The 19,432-nt window shown below is 46.8% G+C and overlaps 2 protein-coding genes across 2 annotated transcripts; one reads left to right on the top strand and one right to left on the bottom strand.

The window, feature by feature from the left end:
* Positions 1–328: 328 nt before the first annotated feature.
* On the bottom strand, positions 329–919 carry LOC18034053 (transcription factor STKL2). The gene has a single exon (XM_006423866.1). It carries the CDS (start codon positions 917–919, stop codon positions 329–331), a length of 591 nt encoding a protein of 196 aa, XP_006423929.1.
* Positions 920–6,305: 5,386 nt separating this feature from the next.
* LOC112096417 lies at positions 6,306–8,357 on the top strand. Its single transcript, XM_024179841.1, has 2 exons — positions 6,306–6,885; positions 7,240–8,357. The coding sequence occupies exons 1-2, from the start codon at positions 6,306–6,308 to the stop codon at positions 8,355–8,357; spliced, it is 1,698 nt and encodes a 565-aa protein (XP_024035609.1).
* The last annotated feature ends 11,075 nt before the right edge of the window (positions 8,358–19,432 follow it).

Below are 19,432 nucleotides of genomic sequence, written 5' to 3'. Positions count from 1 at the left end.
ATCCGAGAATTCATCAAAGATCTTTCAATAATATTTCTAAGTGTTGTGTTTAATTGTCAAATATTTCCACATGCCATTTAAAAAACAAAAAGTGTACATCGGAGTCATAAAGTTCAATGAAAATCTGGAAAAAAAAATTGAATTTCAAAGGCTGTTTACAACAATTCAATACAAATATTAAAAAACAAAAATCTTGTTTAGCATCTTCATTAATGAGAGCCCTTGAAGGCTTCTTGACTTACATCATATTCAAACTAAAGCAAGTAAAACAACATACACAAATAATAAACGACTAAAGTTTCTTCAAGCATTCTTAATTTCAAGTTCACTAATTTGTTGCAAACTTCTTCATCATTGCATCTAGCATAATTTCAGATTGAAATTGAACCAATTCTGCCCTCTTCACAGTGAGTTTCAATTCTAAAATCTGAAGCTCGTCCCACTCTTTCTTGAACTCAATTCTCTTAGCTTCTCCTAATTGTTCCAGCACTTGCTCAATTTTATTTTCTCCCAACTCACCAAATTTCTCAATATTTGCCTCAGTTGTAGCTGGGACACATTTTATATCATCACCCCATATCTTTTTTGACAACTCAAAAAGTCTATTTTCATGGGGAGTAGAAATACCCTTACCTTTGTTCAAATTGTTCTTGAATTTCTTTTGCAAACTCTTCAACTTGTCATTGAGTTGACTTAAGGTAAATTCCTCTTCCACTGCAAGTGATCCTCTAATATAACTAAAGAATCTTTTCTTGTGTTTTAAAGGATCGATTCCTTTTTTCGTTGAGAATTTTATCAGACCATTTAAAATACAAATCTCTTGTTCCTCAGTCCAAACCTGAGGCTGTACAGATCTTTTGTCAACTTTCTGGCCATCTTGATCTTCAGAATCTGCAACTATTAAATTTTCAAGATCCATGGTCTAGAAATATAATTTAGATGATAAAATGAAATATGAGGTTGGTTTATATAATGACATTGATTGATAATTTAAATAATTCATTTTTCTTTTATAATTTCTTCTCTGAATTGAATTGATGTCTTCCATAAATGTTACCTTCTCCAAAATTGTAGTTAATTAGTCACCATTTTCCATGAGCTGTCAATTATAAAATGTTGTATAACATTCAATACTTGTTATCACCATACACATTGGAAATGAATATTTTGAGTATCCTAAACTATATATTGTTGGGCAATGTCAAAGATTTAATTAATTTATGTCATCATGCATATTGGGGACAAAAAAAAATCTTTTTTATCAAATAATGTGTAAATAAGTAGATTGCTAGGTACCTAAGTGAGTTGACCGTTATCTTAAATCAAAGTTAGAAGGAATAGTTTTGAATTTTAATTACAACCACAATTAATTTCAAGCATTAGTTTAATGACCATTGACTCGATAATCACGATGTGGTTTCCCAACGTACTTATAAGTTAATCAAAATTATTGAAAATTTTATAATAATTAATGTGGAACAGTGTAGGTTGTTCTTCTCAATTAATTTGTTACTAACAGAAAATCGTTATTTCTAGAAGGATCTTGTAGTCTTATCAAACTAGAAAGTCGACCAATTTTCACTAGAAGATTGACAAAAGTGCAAATTAAAATAACTTGAAAGTTAATAATTTATCATATTTTCTAATCGAAGTTTAGAAAATACATCATTTTTCTACTTACCAAAACATTGAAGAGCAACATCCTTTGAAGTTTAAAAAATGAATTTTTGCTCTTTGCTTTTCTTTTAAAGGAAGTGTAGTTAATTTGCTCAAGTAATCAGGACTCACGAGGGAGAAAAGTATTTTAACGTAGAATATTGTGTTACTATAAAAATCTTAATTAATTCTTCACCATTTACATTAGCTGCATGTCAATTATAAAATATTGTGTAACATTATTCAATATTTGTCATCACCATATATAATGGAAATGAATATTTTCAGTATATTAAACTATGAGACATGTCGAGCAATGTGAAAGATTTATCACATATTGGGATGCATGTGTGCGTGTGTATTATCAAATAATGTGCAAATAAATGGATTGCGGCTAGCTACCTAAGTTGAGTGGTCTGTGTCTCTTCAGAGGAATGGTTTTGAATTTTAATTAATTACAACCATGATTTTTCAGCATAATTTAATGACCATTGACTAATTAATCACCATATGCTTTCCCAAAGTACTTAAATAATTAGAATTATAGAAAATTCTATAATAATTATATTAATGAGTAAATTAATATATAGCAGTCGTTTCTCTTCCCAATTTGTTATTAATAGAAATTTTTCAACTTCTCATCACAATTAGCTAGATAGCTCTTTTTCTGATATCCTTCAAACCACCAAATCTTTATATATTAATTAATGGCTGAACAACAAGATTTTGATTCTGCTTCTGTTTCTGCTAAGGCTCTGACTGATCTGCTTTGGGAAGAAATAGCCAAATTTAATGCACAAAATATGGGGATCATGGAAGAGGATGCTATGAAGGAAATGATGAAATTAATGGACAAAGAAAAGACAAGTGAGTATTTGAATTTGTTAAGAGAAGTTGAAGTCTTACAACTCAATGTTAACAAGAAGACCGCATTCATTGCGCAATTGCAATCAGACTCATCTTTGGATGCTCTTAATAAAATTGCCCAAAAATGATGCTTCAATGATTTATCAGTTACTGCATGTTGATGGATGTTTCTTTTTCTTTTTTGTCTTAAATAAATGTCAATTTTCTCCAGAATTTTGGTTACTAGTAAGCATTATATTGTCTTTTGTTTTGTTACCCAATAAACAGTTTCATATCTTTTGTTTTGTCATTTTTTCTCATTTATTTTTCAATAAGATAATCATGCATCCTCTAAAATTTAATTTTAGATAAATTGATCCCAGAATATTTATATTATTAATCACTCTCTTATTGAAGATTTGGCTTACTCCAAGCAGACTTCCCATGAAGGTGTAGTTACTTGAAATTGCATAGCTAAAAACCAAGGTTAGAATGGCCAATCCACATGTTATGGTCGTAACTAGCCATGTAACTATATTCCTCTAATGGAGCTTTAACAGTGCTTGGCAAAACAAGGCTTCAGGATTACATTTCTGAACACAGAATAAATATAATCACAAGCGTCTCAAGAATGCAATGTCAAAATGGAGAAGGATAAAATCCATCTTGTTGTGTTCAATCCTGGATAGGCTGGAATCATTGGACTTGGAGGGTAGGAGTAAGCATGGGATGATATGTGCAGCTATATTGAATTAATTATGCTTTCTTGTGTTGGCCTTATTTCTCAGAATATTTAAAGATAAAGCAGCTGCTGGAAAACGAAGAGCTAGCATTAAGCAAGGGCTTCAAAGTCTGAGCCATTGTCTCGTTAGGGAATAAATCTGAAGCGTTTATCAAATGATGTAATAGCTGTCATGGCAGTACAAAATGTGATGTATAAATAAAGAATGTAGAATGTAATGGAAGCTTGCCCGCTGGAATCAAGGAAGCATTCTTCATACCTTGTGTTGTTTGTCTATTCTCTTTAAGCTTTTTATCTAATAGAATATGATAATAATAAGGGCAATACATAAGGATACAAGCATTATCTTGTTCATGTTTTTGTTTACTGCTTATTACATCATAAACATTGGCCTGTTACATGGGGATCGTGAATCCTTTCGTCTTGATATTTGGTATGGTAATATTGTATAGATTGGTTTTGTTTTCAATATTTATTTTACTCTTCAGTGGAATTTTTTCTTTTTAAAATTTTGGTTGTTAGGATGGACACAAGATTCATGACATTGCTTCAGAATGCATGATTGGGTGATTGAAACAATATGAAAATTGACGAGGAGGTTTTGAATTTGTTATGTAAGAAAAGGTAAGTGAAAAAAAAAAAAGAATGACTAAAGGAAATGGAAAAAAGAGTTAACGGCTGTTGTTAGTATAGTTAGTTTTAGAATATTATCTATCCGAACAGTGATTTTTGTGTTTATTAAGGAAAGTTAGGGATAGATCTAATTTTTGTTATAGAATTATTTAATTATCATGCACTAAATTCCTCTATAAATCTTAGGAAAAATTAGATTATGAGAGAATCTGGATCTGGCAATATTGCTATGGCTTGATCCATTCAAGGAAATTTCTTGTTAGATGAACGACCTTCTATGATACTTCTCATTCCTTGAGTTCCAACACCCTTGCTTTAAGATTTGAAGCAGACAAGTTCCATCCATGAAGCATACAACTTGCTACTTCTCAATAACTTATGGCATTTTAAGGTACAAGCACAGGCATTAAAATTCCTTCCTCCCACATTATAAAAATTTCATTATGGAATTTATGTATCTAGCTGAAATAAATACGTATTCGACTTAGAATTGATTAACCCCAACTCGAAACCCTAAGAAACTACCACACACTGATCTTGTTATGTCAAGAATGTATTGTAAATCAAATCAGAAACAAACTAAATGAGATTTAACAGAGATGGAGAAGAAGAAGCCTCCATTCTCTTGAGAAACAGAAGCCATAGATTTTATTGATACTCAACAGATTACAAGCTTGGTTAGAGAGTTATCATGAATTGAATACCCTTACACTAAGCCTTAGAAAACCTTATATACAACTTAGGAAGATTTCAGAAAGAGGTGCTGCTCACCAGCTCAGGTTCTGGGTTTATTTAAACAAACCCAGAAATCTCCCGCCAAAAGTAACTGCCATAACAACATTTATTAAGTAAAATGACACTTGTAGCTGCCGTTTAGTTTTATCATAAATAAGTAAGCACACGTGCCGATCACGTGCATTACTTATGCTGTTTGTGTGACAGCAGACTAATGTCGTATGATCAACAAGAACTTTCTGTCAACTTGTCGTTTTACGACTCCATTTTCAATTGACAAAGTCGTTTTCCTACAGTCCACAATTCAGGTTCATAATTCAACAATCTCCACCTTAAACCTGAATCTCTGCATCTCATGCATCTGTATCTTCACCCTTTACAGGTACTAGCTAAGTCTAAGCAATGCTCAAACTTAGCAATGAGAACTGGTTTTGTCAATATATCAGCAATGTTATCACTGGTACTGTTGATGCGAGATTCCGGTTCTCCTCGTTTTGCGACCAGGATCTCTGCTCGATCAACTTTACCACGACCAGGAGGTCTCCTAGTAATGCTTCTTCTCCAGATGTCCCTGCACACACAGACAAGTCAGAGTACGCCGGCTGTTCTCCCGGCGCAAATCCTCCGATGCTCAAGTCAGATATGAAGGTTCGGGGAACGCTTGCCACAGGTCTTATGGCTTTTTCGTGGTTTTTTCTTTTATCTTAAAAAATGCTAACCTTTTTACCTTCGTTGGCTACCTTTTTATAGGCTTCTCCGAATCCCCGTTTTCCGCTTTTTGCCAGACGGTATGGGACTCTGACTGCTGCGTTATGGGCGAAGGTGGGATCTTGCGTGTTACGCCACGGTTCTGGGGAAAGCGTGGTTGTCGTGATTCTGTGAGATCTTGCGTGTAACGGGACTCTGACTGCTGCGTTATGGGAAAACGTGGGATCTTGCGTGTTACGCCACGGTTCTGGGGAAAGCGTGGCTGTCGTGCCTAGATTCTCGGGCTGGAGAGCATGTCTTGCCAACTGCCGTCGACCGGGTCTCCTCGCTTCTCGACCTCTAGCCGGAATGATCTTATGCCTCTTACAGGAAATTGACCTCGCGGATGACGTGCTCGTGGACGAGCAGGATATTTCTGCTCCTGTTCCCCCGCACATCAGGCTTTTACGGAACACACCGTCTCGAGGAACTCTGCCCCCAGATATCTGCTCACCATGCCTGGTCTCGTCGACGTATTTCTCCCAAACACCGGTCCCCCAGTTTCTGGTGTTGGGTAATGTAGTGGACCAGCGGTAGAAACTCGATAGTACTCGCTCACGTGGGACTGGAAAAGGCTGCCAAGAGTCATGTCGCATTTAATTGCGGACGGGGTGACGTGGCGGAAATCCCCCCCTCCATTTGAATTTCAAACCGACGGTTATGAGGCCCTCGGGATTCGGCGCTGTTAAATGCTGGCAACCCAAGAGTCCGTCCCTATTAGAAAAGCCAAATCCTCTCGAACGGCATACTCATCATCCACTCCGTCTCCGTCTCTGTCTCTCCGGCAAAGAAGTTCCGGCGTGAAAGTCCTCCATCTCTGATTTTCACCGACTGAACCATTACTTCAGGTATTTCTTCTATCTCCTTGGCCTCGGATAGTTGTAGATAATTTCTCTTTTCTTCTGTTTGGGTAGTAGTTGGTGGTATTGTGGTTAGAGTTTAGGGAATGTCGAAAGGCAAAGAGAAGGTCATTGAGGTTGATGACGACGAGTTGGACTTCCTGCCTAGTCTGCTCACCGATCCCGCCTTTGACCCTGAGGTCCCCTTAGAGCCTATTAGGTCTAGTGTCAGGACTAGTGCTAGGAGCATGTCTCCCCAAACGACCTCTACGAGCGGGAGTAATGGTGAGGATGGATCTTCTGACTCTGAGGATACTTTGAGTGAGGGTCGAGGAGATGATTTTGGTGAGGCGTCCCCATCGGGAGCGCCGCGACCAGAGGGGAGGAGTACAATAGGAGGTAGAGCCCTATCGCGGGATTATGCTATTGATTACATGACGTGCACGACCACGTTTGATGAGCTCGAGGACCTCCGGCTGAGGTATAGCATTCCTGGCGAGATACCTCTCAAGGTCCCGGGAAAGAAAGATGCTCCCAGCCGGCCTCCTAGGGGATATGTTACCCTGTATCTGGACAGCTTTAAGTACGGGCTGAGGTGTCCCTTGCAACCTTACTTTGCCCGGATACTTAACGGGCTAAATCTAGCTCTTGGTCAGCTGAATCCCAATGGGTGGAGAGTGCTCTCTGGTCTGTTCATATTGTGGGACAGATGTTGCCAAAGCGAGCCCACGGTTGATGAGGTGAAGCACCTGTACCAGCTAAAGAGCAGCCCCAAAGATGCCGGCTGGTACTACTTCCAATCTAGCACCAAGAGCAGGAAACCTATAACCGACCTCCCTACTGGTGGTGGTGGGAATTGGAAGAGAAAGTTCTTTTTTGCTGGGGGTCCTTGGGGTCAGGTCGCACAAATGGACGGGAAGGATTATCGGGTCCCACCCCGTTTCAAGGTCCCAGGTTGCCTGCTCGCTCCAGATGCCTTGTATCCATAATTGTTCTTGTTTCATTGGCTTGTTTCTAACCAAGTGTCTGTTTAAATTGTAGTTTCTTGGGGCGTTCATTTCCCACTCCGGCCCGGCCAGCTCAAACGGGTTGAAGCTGTGCTAGTCAATTCCTGCTCGAGCCGGGAACTGATATCCACGTACAACTTGCTCGAGTCTCGCTTGATACTTCCTGGCCATAGGATGGAGGACGCTGTGATTGGGGCTCTGACCCGAAAACGTGCTCGACCTCCAACCACGAAGAGGGACGAGAGTAAGGATGCCCCTACCGCAAAACGGGCCAACATCGTGCAGCAGGCCCCACCCTTGAAGATTTTACCTCCGGATCCTGTAAAAGTCGGGGAAGCTAGTGGAGTAGCCACAGATCCTGCTACCTCTTCTCCTCCTGTTGGGCCTCGATCTCGCTTACCTGACAGCCGAGCGGAACATCTGGTCCCTTACCTCAATGAGTTAACTAAATCCGTGAGCAAGAGGGACCTGGAGGCCTTTGACGGCCGCACCTTGGGTGAGCTGGTGGGGGCCATGCAGCATAGCGCTTTCCACCTCAGCTGCATGACCACCTATTACAAGGCTAAGGTTGGCCGCTACGACCGGAAGATGAAGGAGGATATCCAATCGGCGACGAACAGAGCTGACGTTGCCGAGAAGAAAGCAGGGGAGCTGAATCTCGAGAATCTGAGGCTGATAGAGCAAGAATCACTTGCTCAAGCAAAAGCCATTACCCTCGAGGAGGAGTTTACCAAGGTCAAGGAGGATCTGCAAAGGCAGAAGGCTATGTATGAGGCTCAGCTCGAGTCTCTCCGTGACTCCCACCGAGCTCGGGTCGAGAACTTGGAGAGGGAGGCCGACAACCAGTACGACCAGGGACTTCGGCATTCCTATCGTTGCATCATGGCCGTCCTCGGGAAGCAACACCCTGACCTGAAGATGGATGACCTTGCAGCTGGCGTTGCTCGGCATATGGATGAGGAGGCGGCCAAGGAAGATGCCGAGGGGGTGGAGCCGATCGTGATTGAGGAGGAAAACTCTCCTCCTCGTGCAATCCTTGCTGAAGTTGGCGAGGCGAGCACCCCCCCGAACGCAACTGGCGATACCCCCCCCGCACCTGAGGAGGTCCAGCCAACCGATGCTGCTCGGCTCACTGATCCGCCGTCTTTTTGATATATTTCTTTTGTTGTAATGGACAATGTTCATGAAGATTATCCCCTCTGTTAATCATTAACCAATTAATAAAGATATTTTTTTGATTACTTTCTTGTGTTGTAATTATGAGTTAATTTTCGTTTGAGAATCTGCTTGTCTTTGTCTAGACGAGCAGGTTCCGGCCTGGCTCATGGTTTTGCCGCATGCCTTTTAAGATCTTTCAATGCCTGGGATTCGGTTTGCCTTTGTGCGGTCGAGCAGATCCTGGCATGCTTGGCTTTGGTCTCGCCATAAGACAGGCTTTGAGACTTGGCGAGCCTTTGCATGCCTTGGATAATCTCTTCAAACGTTTTGGAGTCTGCTCGCCTTCTCGTGGTCGAGCAGATCCTGGCATGCTTGGCTTCTGTCTCGCCATAAGACAGGCTTTGAGACTTGACGAGCCTTTGCGTGCCTTGGATAATTCCTTCAAACGTTTTGGAGTCTGCTCGCCTTCTCGTGGTCGAGCAGATCCTGGCATGCTTGGCTTCTGTCTCGCCATAAGACAGGCTTTGAGACTTGGCGAGCCTTTGCATGCCTTGGATTCTTCAAAGGTTGGGATTCTGCTGCCTTCTCGTGGCCGAGCAGATCCTGGCATGCTTGGCTTCTGTCTCGCCATAAGACAGGCTTTGAGACTTGGCGAGCCTTTGCATGCCTTGGATTCTTCAAAGGTTGGGATTCTGCTGCCTTCTCGTGGCCGAGCAGATCCTGGCATGCTTGGCTTCTGTCTCGCCATAAGACAGGCTTTGAGACTTGGCGAGCCTTTGCATGCCTTGGATTCTTCAAAGGTTGGGATTCTGCTGCCTTCTCGTGGCCGAGCAGATCCTGGCATGCTTGGCTTCTGTCTTGCCATAAGACAGGCTTTGAGACTTGGCGAGCCTTTGCATGCCTTGGATTCTTCAAAGGTTGGGATTCTGCTGCCTTCTCGTGGCCGAGCAGATCCTGGCATGCTTGGCTTCTGTCTCGCCATAAGACAGGCTTTGAGACTTGGCGAGCCTTTGCATGCCTTGGATAATTTCTTGGTTTCAAGCGTAAAATTGCTTCATTAATGGCAGGATTCGACTTACATAAAATTGTTTGGGACATAAAGCGTAAAAGAGAAGCCATAATGAGCATGAGCAGAAATAGCTCTCAAATGTGAACAAATCTTACTGGAAGTATTTTCGGAGGTGTGCTGCGTTCCATGGGCGTTTCACCTCGTGGCCGTCCGCGCGAACCAGCCTGTAAGCTCCGGGTCCCGCTATCTGCTTGACTCTATATGGCCCTTCCCAATTCGGTCCCAGCACTCCTTGAGTCGAATCTTTGGTGCTCTGATTCACTCTTCTCAGTACCCAGTCTCCGACCCTGAATTGCCGTATGCTCACCTTCTGGTTATAGTACCGAGCAACCCTCTGTTGGTAAGTGACTGATCGCTCGGCTGCTTGCTCCCTCCTTTCCGTCAGCAGATCAAGATTCAAACATATCTGCTCGTCGTTCTCCTGCTCATTGAAATGATCTGTCCGGTGTGTGGTCGTTCCTATCTCAGCCGGCACGACCGCTTCGTGTCCGAAAGCCAAAGCGAACGGTGTCTCCCCCGTTGCGGTTTTGTGGGTTGTTCTGTATGCCCATAGCACACCTGACAGCTCGTCAACCCACGCACCCTTTTTTGCACCAAGCCTGGTTTTCAGAAGCCTCTTGATGGTCTTGTTGGCGGCTTCTACTTGTCCATTCGATTGAGGGTGAGCAGGCGAGCAATACTTCAGCTCTATCCTGAGGTTCTGGCAGAAATCCCTGAAGCTGTGATTATCGAACTGCCTGCCATTATCCGTTACCAAGGCATAAGGGATCCCGTATCGACAGACCAGGTTTCTCCACACGAAGTCTGTTGTTTTCTTCTCCGTGATCCTGGTAAGGGCTTCCACCTCTATCCACTTCGTGAAGTAATCTATAGCAACTATTGCATGTGTTGCTGCTCCTCGTCCTTTTGGCAATGGGCCGATCAGATCAATTCCCCATTGAGCAAATGGCCAAGGGGAGGCCATAGAGGTGAGCTTCTCTGGTGGTTGGTTGGAGAAACTTGCAAAACTCTGGCAGCTTGCACAACCCCTGGTCTTCTTTTGCGCATCCTGGTGCATTGTCGGCCAGAAATATCCCTGCCTTAGGACCTTGTGGGCCAGGGACCTCCCGCCAGAATGATTTCCACAAATTCCTTCATGTACTTCTCTCAGCACGTAATCCGCGTCGTCGTCATCCAAACACCGAAGGAACGGTAATGTGTATCCTCGCCGATACAGTACCCCATCGATCATCGTGTATCTCGAGGCCTGAGCTCTAATCTTCCGAGCTCGCAGCTTATCTGGTGGTAATACCCCGTCTCTAAGGTATGAAACTATCGGGTCCCTCCATGAGCATTTTTGTTCTATCCGCAACACCCCCAAATTCTGCTCGATACTTGGGCTGGACTTCACTTCTAGAGGGACCGACTTTGGCATTTTTGGGTCGGCTACTGCTGCCATCCTAGCCAAAATGTCTGCTCGACTATTCTGCTCCCTGGGGATTTGTATCACCTCCACTGCTTCGAACTTCCCCATCATCTGCCTGACTATCTTCAGGTACTGTTCCATCTTCTCCTCTCTTGGTTGGAATCTTTCACTGACATGATTCGCAACCAGCTGGGAATCAGTTCTGATCTTAACTCTGTCTGCTTTCACGGCCCTAGCCAATTCTAGGCCTGCTATCAAGGCTTCGTACTCTGCCTGGTTATTTGTGGCTGCAAATTCCAACTTTACAGCATAAGAGATCTCCTCCCCCTCTGGGCCTTCCAGGACAATCCCTGCTCCTGAACCCCGCTCCCCTGATGACCCATCTACAGACATCTGCCATACTTGAGTTTCGTCATTACCTATAACTGCATCTTGTTGACCTAAGCATGTTTCGGGCTCTGTGAATTCAGCTACGAAATCGGCCATTGCCTGGGCCTTTATCGCTGCGCGGGGTTTATAGTCTATGTCGAACTCGCTCAGCTCCACAGCCCACTTGACGAGCCGCCCAGAGGCATCTGGCTTGTGCAGAGTCTGACGCAATGGCTGATCTGTTATTACCGAGATCGGGAAGGCTTGAAAATATGGCCTCAACTTCCGAGCAGCAACCACAAGGGCAAGCGCCCATTTCTCCAACGGTGGGTATCTGGTCTCAGCGTCGAGCAGGGCTTTGCTGGTGTAGTATATCGGATACTGAACTCCTTCTTCCTCTCTCACCAGAACAGAACTGGCGGCCCGATCCGATACCGCCAAATACAGATACAACTTGTCCCCATTCCTCGGTGTGGACAGCAGCGGAGCTTGCTGCAAGTATTGCTTCAAGTTCCGGAAGGCTTCCTCGCATTCTGGGGTCCATTCTGTTTTCTTTCCCCTCCTTATCACTTGAAAGAATGGCTGACACTTATCTGTAGCTTTGGATATGAATCTGCTCAACGCCGCCAACCTCCCCGTGAGGCCCTGCGTCTCCTTCAGGTTACGAGGAGACGTCATTTGCACAATCGCCTGGATTTTCTCGGGATTTGCTTCAATCCCCCTATGGCTCACCATGAATCCTAGGAATTTCCCCGACTCGACCCCAAAAGCACACTTCTCCGGATTGAGCTTCATCTTATACTTCCTCAAAAGCTCGAATGTCTCCTCGAGGTGTCTGACATGTTCCTTCGGGATCTTGGACTTGGTGATCATGTCATCCACGTACACCTCCATGGTTTTCCCGATCAACGGCTTAAAGACTTTGTTCACCAGCCTTTGATAGGTGGCCCCAGCATTCTTGAGACCGAATGGCATCACCCTGTAACAGAACAAACCTTGGTTAGTGATGAAAGCCGTGCTCTCCTCATCCTGCTCGTACATGGGGATCTGGTTGTATCCCGAGAATGCGTCCATGAAGCTAAGCAGACCATGTCCAGCTGTTGAATCTACTAGCTGATCGATCCTTGGTAAAGGGAAGCTGTCTTTTGGGCACGCCTGGTTGAGGTCTGTGAAATCCACACACATCCTCCACTTGCCGTTTGCCTTCTTTACCAACATCACATTTGATATCCACTCCGGGTAACTGACTTCCCGAATGAACCTTGCTCTCAGGAGCTTCTCCACCTCGTCATTTACAGCCTCATACCTCTCCTGGTTGAAGCACCTCCTCTTCTGCCTTACTGCCCGAGCACCTTTCTTTATTGCCAGCTTATGACACGCTACCTCAGGGTCAATCCCTGGCATGTCTTCATGTGTCCAGGCAAACACATCAGCATGAGCCTGTAAGCATTTCACCAACTCCTGCTTTTGCTATCCCTTCAGTCTCGACCCGATTCTGATCGTCTTTCCCGGGTTCCCTGGTCCCATGCTTACCGTTTCCAGATCCTCTACAGGTTCTTGCCTGCCAGTCTTGTTTTCCACTCGGGTATCGAGGGATGTTATCTGCATTGCCTCCCTTGCTGCCGAGGAGTAGCAGCTTCTTGCGATCCTCTGGTCTCCTCGTACCACTCCTACTACCCCATTCACCCGGTACTTCAGAGCCAGATAATGGTTGGACAACACCGCTTTGCTCATCCTCAAAAACGGCCGACCTAGGATCATCTGGTAAGGACCTTCTTCCTCCACTACGACAAAGTCCAGTATCATTGTTCTTTCTGTCGGGGAGCTCCCAATTGTGATAGGTAGTTCGACCATGCCCAGAGGAACCAGCTTCCCTCCTCCGAACCCCTTCAAGGAGGTGTTGGTGTGTTCCAACTTCCGGTCGGCTATTCCCATCTCTTCCAGGGTTGACTTAAATAACACATCAACTGAGCTCCCTGTATCAACCAGTATCCGGTCAAACTTTTTGCTAGCGACCGTAGCCTTGATGACTAAGGCATCCTCGTAGGGGTATAAGATCCCTTCCTCATCCTCATCCGTCCACATGATTGGCACTTGCCTGACCCTTGCCCGTTTGGCTGCTGGGGTGTTGAGGAGTACCTCTTTACTGGTCATGGCGTACCTAGCATAATTTTTTCTCGATCTGTTTGAATCTCCGGCCAACGTTGGGCCCCCCGCTATCACCCTTACTGCGGGCTGCTCGTGCCTCAAGATTCTATCACTCTGCTCCCCTTCATCTGTTGTGGCCACCATCGGGAAAGTCCCATCCATAAACTCGTCCAGGTACCGATTTCTCACCAGATCTTCGACTTGGGTCTTGAGATCTCTACACTCTGCTGTGGTATGGCCATGGGTGCCATGGAACTTACAATAACGTCCTCTATCCCTCCTGTTGGGTAGCTTTGTTATTGGTGTAGGGAGGTGCAGCAGCCCTCGATCCTTTATGGCCTCGTACACCTCATCCAGGGACATCTTCAAGGAAGTGTACCGCCCATAGTCCGGGTTCTGGTCGATCAGGTGCACTGCTCTTTCTCTGTTTGCCCCGCTCTGAGTTGGGGGCGGTGGAAGTACTTCTGGTCTGCTCGCTCTGCTACCGTGGGGGTGCTGATGAAGATCACCAGATGCCAACTCATGCCTTCTCCAAGGCTCCCTAGCTGGGGAACGAGGAGGTTGCGCCCTGCTGCGCTGATACTGTGGTGGCCTTTGATGAGGCTGGTAAGCGGTGACCCTGCCTCCTGCCCCACTACCGGAGGCCTGGTGGTCCCTCCTCCTGATCGGCCCGTTCCCTGGTAATGCTTTCATCTCTCTCCTCCCCAACCCTTCTAACTGGTCTGTCTTGATCCGTGCAGCCTTCTCCTCTTCAATCTCGATGTCTCTTTTAGCCTGTTCGTATGCGGCCGCATACGTTTGAATAGCTGGGCTTCTCAAATTGTACCACAGCCTTCCTATCTTCACCCCTTCTTTCAATCCCCTTAACGCCTGAGGGTGGTTGAAGGCTCCCAAGTCGAGGACAGCCCGATGAAACCTCTTGATAAATTCTCGAAGGGTTTCTTGCTCCCCCTGTTTCATGCTTTTCAGCTCCATCATGTCATCTTCCGGTGACATCGCCCCACTGAACTGCTCCGCGAATTCCTGGCACATCTGCTCGAAGGTTTTAATGCTGCCCCGAGGAAGTTTCCTGTACCATTCTCGTGCACGTCCCTCAAGGGATAGCGGGAACACCCTGCACCTTTGGGATTGAGATAATCCTTGTACCCCAGTCATGTCGTTGAAGCGCTCTATGTGCATCAGCGGGTCAGTTCTTCCCGCGTATCTGAGGTCGGGGAGGCGGAAATCTCTCGGAATAACTGCCCTCATGATCTCTGCTGCGAGCGGTGATTCTCCGTCCAGCATTATCCTCCAACCAGGGGCTCTGTTCCTCCCTTGCATATCGTCAATTATCTGCGCTAGTCTGCGCACTTCCTCCTCCAGCTGCCCTGCACGACCAGGGTCACGTGCTGCAACTTGATCCCGCTCTTGCTCTACATCTTGCAAGTGTTGCCTCAACTCGGTTTCCTCTGCATTCACCACCCCGTCGTCCGCGTCACAAGTCTGTCTTGCCGGGGACCGCTCTCTTTCTCTGTGAAATTCTCCCCGTAGAGGTGCGTTACCCCTCTCACCACCAAATCTCCCTGTGGTTTGACTTCTCCCCGCACTATCGGGACCTGGTGCCACTTCGCCGCCTCTCACCCTTCCCTCTTGGGTTACCCTTCGCTCGCTCCGTAGCTCATGCAGAATGATTGTCAAGGTCTCCATCTGCTTTTCCATACGTTCCATCCGGTCGAACATGACTTTTTCCCGTGCTTCACTGACTATCTCCCTCAGCGTCACGGAATCGTTAAGCCTCATATCACCCCCTTGTGCACTACTTCCTCCTGTCTCCATTGCTTTTCGCTTACTCCACCTCTCTTCTTGCTATCAGCAGAAGCTTTTTGCTCCAATCCCCACAGACGGCGCCAAAATGTTGATGCGAGATTCCGGTTCTCCTCGTTTTGCGACCAGGATCTCTGCTCGATCAACTTTACCACGACCAAGAGGTCTCCTAGTAATGCTTCTTCTCCGGATGTCCCTGCACACACAGACAAGTCAGAGTACGCCGGCTGTTCTCCCGGCGCAAATCCTCCGACGCTCAAGTCAGATATGAAGGTTCGGGGAACGCTTGCCACAGGTCTTATGGCTTTTTCGTGGTTTTTTCTTTTATCTTAAAAAATGCTAACCTTTTTACCTTCGTTGGCTACCTTTTTATAGGCTTCTCCGAATCCCCGTTTTCCGCTTTTTGCCAGACGGTATGGGACTCTGACTGCTGCGTTATGGGCGAAGGTGGGATCTTGCGTGTTACGCCACGGTTCTGGGGAAAGCGTGGTTGTCGTGATTCTGTGAGATCTTGCGTGTAACGGGACTCTGACTGCTGCGTTATGGGAAAACGTGGGATCTTGCGTGTTACGCCACGGTTCTGGGGAAAGCGTGGCTGTCGTGCCTAGATTCTCGGGCTGGAGAGCATGTCTTGCCAACTGCCGTCGACCGGGTCTCCTCGCTTCTCGACCTCTAGCCGGAATGATCTTATGCCTCTTACAGGAAATTGACCTCGCGGATGACGTGCTCATGGACGAGCAGGATATTTCTGCTCCTGTTCCCCCGCACATCAGGCTTTTACGGAACACACTGTCTCGAGGAACTCTGCCCCCAGATATCTGCTCACCATGCCTGGTCTCGTCGACGTATTTCTCCCAAACAGGAGATAGTCAGTGAAGCACGGGAAAAAGTCATGTTCGACCGGATGGAACGTATGGAAAAGCAGATGGAGACCTTGACAATCATTCTGCATGAGCTACGGAGCGAGCGAAGGGTAACCCAAGAGGGAAGGGTGAGAGGCGGCGAAGTGGCACCAGGTCCCGATAGTGCGGGGAGAAGTCAAACCACAGGGAGATTTGGTGGTGAGAGGGGTAACGCACCTTTACGGGGAGAATTTCACAGAGAAAGAGAGCGGTCCCCGGCAAGACAGACTTGTGACGCGGACGACGGGGTGGTGAATGCAGAGGAAACCGAGTTGAGGCAACACTTGCAAGATGTAGAGCAAGAGCGGGATCAAGTTGCAGCACGTGACCCTGGTCGTGCAGGGCAGCTGGAGGAGGAAGTGCGCAGACTAGCGCAGATAATTGACGATATGCAAGGGAGGAACAGAGCCCCTGGTTGGAGGATAATGCTGGACGGAGAATCACCGCTCGCAGCAGAGATCATGAGGGCAGTTATTCCGAGAGATTTCCGCCTCCCCGACCTCAGATACGCGGGAAGAACTGACCCGCTGATGCACATAGAGCGCTTCAACGACATGACTGGGGTACAAGGATTATCTCAATCCCAAAGGTGCAGGGTGTTCCCGCTATCCCTTGAGGGACGTGCACGAGAATGGTACAGGAAACTTCCTCGGGGCAGCATTAAAACCTTCGAGCAGATGTGCCAGGAATTCGCGGAGCAGTTCAGTGGGGCGATGTCACCGGAAGATGACATGATGGAGCTGAAAAGCATGAAACAGGGGGAGCAAGAAACCCTTCGAGAATTTATCAAGAGGTTTCATCGGGCTGTCCTCGACTTGGGAGCCTTCAACCACCCTCAGGCGTTAAGGGGATTGAAAGAAGGGGTGAAGATAGGAAGGCTGTGGTACAATTTGAGAAGCCCAGCTATTCAAACGTATGCGGCCGCATACGAATAGGCTAAAAGAGACATCGAGATTGAAGAGGAGAAGGCTGCACGGATCAAGACAGACCAGTTAGAAGGGTTGGGGAGGAGAGAGATGAAAGCATTACCAGGGAACGGGCCGATCAGGAGGAGGGACCACCAGGCCTCCGGTAGTGGGGTAGGAGGCAGGGTCACCGCTTACCAGCCTCATCAAAGGCCACCACAGTATCAGCGCAGCAGGGCGCAACCTCCTCGTTCCCCAGCTAGGGAGCCTTGGAGAAGGCATGAGTTGGCATCTGGTGATCTTCATCAGCACCCCCACGGTAGCAGAGCGAGCAGACCAGAAGTACTTCCACCGCCCCCAACTCAGAGCGGGGCAAACAGAGAAAGAGCAGTGCACTTGATCGACCAGAACCCGGACTATGGGCGGTACACTTCCTTGAAGATGTCCCTGGATGAGGTGTACGAGGCCATAAAGGATCGAGGGCTGCTGCACCTCCCTACACCAATAACAAAGCTACCCAACAGGAGGGATAGAGGACGTTATTGTAAGTTCCATGGCACCCATGGCCATACCACAGCAGAGTGTAGAGATCTCAAGACCCAAGTCGAAGATCTGGTGAGAAATCGGTACCTGGGCGAGTTTATGGATGGGACTTTCCCGATGGTGGCCACAACAGATGAAGGGGAGCAGAGTGATAGAATCTTGAGGCACGAGCAGCCCGCAGTAAGGGTGATAGCGGGGGGCCCAACGTTGGCCGGAGATTCAAACAGATCGAGAAAAAATTATGCTAGGTACGCCATGACCAGTAAAGAGGTACTCCTCAACACCCCAGCAGCCAAACGGGCAAGGGTCAGGCAAGTGCCAATCATGTGGACGGATGAGGATGAGGAAGGGATCTTATACCCCCACGAGGATGCCTTAGTCATCAAGGCTACGGTCGCTAGCAAGAAGTTTAACCGGATACTGGTTGATACAGGGAGCTCAGTTGATGTGTTATTTAAGTCAACCCTGGAAGAGATGGGAATAGCCGACCGGAAATTGGAACACACCAACACCTCCTTGAAGGGGTTCGGAGGAGGGAAGCTGGTTCCTCTGGGCATGGTCGAACTACCTATCACAATTGGGAGCTCCCCGACAGAAAGAGCAATGATACTGGACTTTGTCGTAGTGGAGGAAGAAGGTCCTTACCAGATGATCCTAGGTCGGTCGTTTTTTAGGATGAGCAAAGCGGTGTTGTCCAACCATTATCTGGCTCTGAAGTACCGGGTGAATGGGGTAGTAGGAGTGGTACGAGGAGACCAGAGGATCGCAAGAAGCTGCTACTCCTCGGCAGCAAGGGAGGCAATGCAGATAACATCCCTCGATACCCGAGTGGAAAACAAGACTGGCAGGCAAGAACCTGTAGAGGATCTGGAAACGGTAAGCATGGGACCAGGGAACCCGGGAAAGACGATCAGAATCGGGTCGAGACTGAAGGGAGAGCAAAAGCAGGAGTTGGTGAAATGCTTACAGGCTCATGCTGATGTGTTTGCCTGGACACATGAAGACATGCCAGGGATTGACCCTGAGGTAGCGTGTCATAAGCTGGCAATAAAGAAAGGTGCTCGGGCAGTAAGGCAGAAGAGGAGGTGCTTCAACCAGGAGAGGTATGAGGCTGTAAATGACGAGGTGGAGAAGCTCCTGAGAGCAGGGTTCATTCGGGAAGTCAGTTACCCGGAGTGGATATCAAATGTGGTGTTGGTAAAGAAGGCAAACGGCAAGTGGAGGATGTGTGTGGATTTCACAGACCTCAACAAGGCGTGCCCAAAAGACAGCTTCCCTTTACCAAGGATCGATCAGCTAGTAGATTCAACAGCTGGACATGGTCTGCTTAGCTTCATGGACGCATTCTCGGGATACAACCAGATCCCCATGTACGAGCAGGATGAGGAGAGCACGGCTTTCATCACTAACCAAGGTTTGTTCTGTTACAGGGTGATGCCATTCGGTCTCAAGAATGCTGGGGCCACCTATCAAAGGCTGGTGAACAAAGTCTTTAAGCCGTTGATCGGGAAAACCATGGAGGTGTACGTGGATGACATGATCACCAAGTCCAAGATCCCGAAGGAACATGTCAGACACCTCGAGGAGACATTCGAGCTTTTGAGGAAGTATAAGATGAAGCTCAATCCGGAGAAGTGTGCTTTTGGGGTCGAGTCGGGGAAATTCCTGGGATTCATGGTGAGCCATAGGGGGATTGAAGCAAATCCCGAGAAAATCCAGGCGATTGTGCAAATGACGTCTCCTCGTAACCTGAAGGAGACGCAGGGCCTCACGGGGAGGTTGGCGGCGTTGAGCAGATTCATATCCAAAGCTACAGATAAGTGTCAGCCATTCTTTCAAGTGATAAGGAGGGGAAAGAAAACAGAATGGACCCCAGAATGCGAGGAAGCCTTCCGGAACTTGACTGCAGCAGCTCGCTGCTGTCC

The sequence above is a fragment of the Citrus clementina genome, unplaced genomic scaffold, assembly GCF_000493195.1.
Source record: "Citrus clementina cultivar Clemenules unplaced genomic scaffold, Citrus_clementina_v1.0 scaffold_8, whole genome shotgun sequence".
NCBI classification, from domain to species: Eukaryota; Viridiplantae; Streptophyta; class Magnoliopsida; order Sapindales; family Rutaceae; genus Citrus; species Citrus x clementina.
Note: the sequence above shows the minus strand (reverse complement) of the source record. Positions and strands in the feature narration are given on the sequence as shown.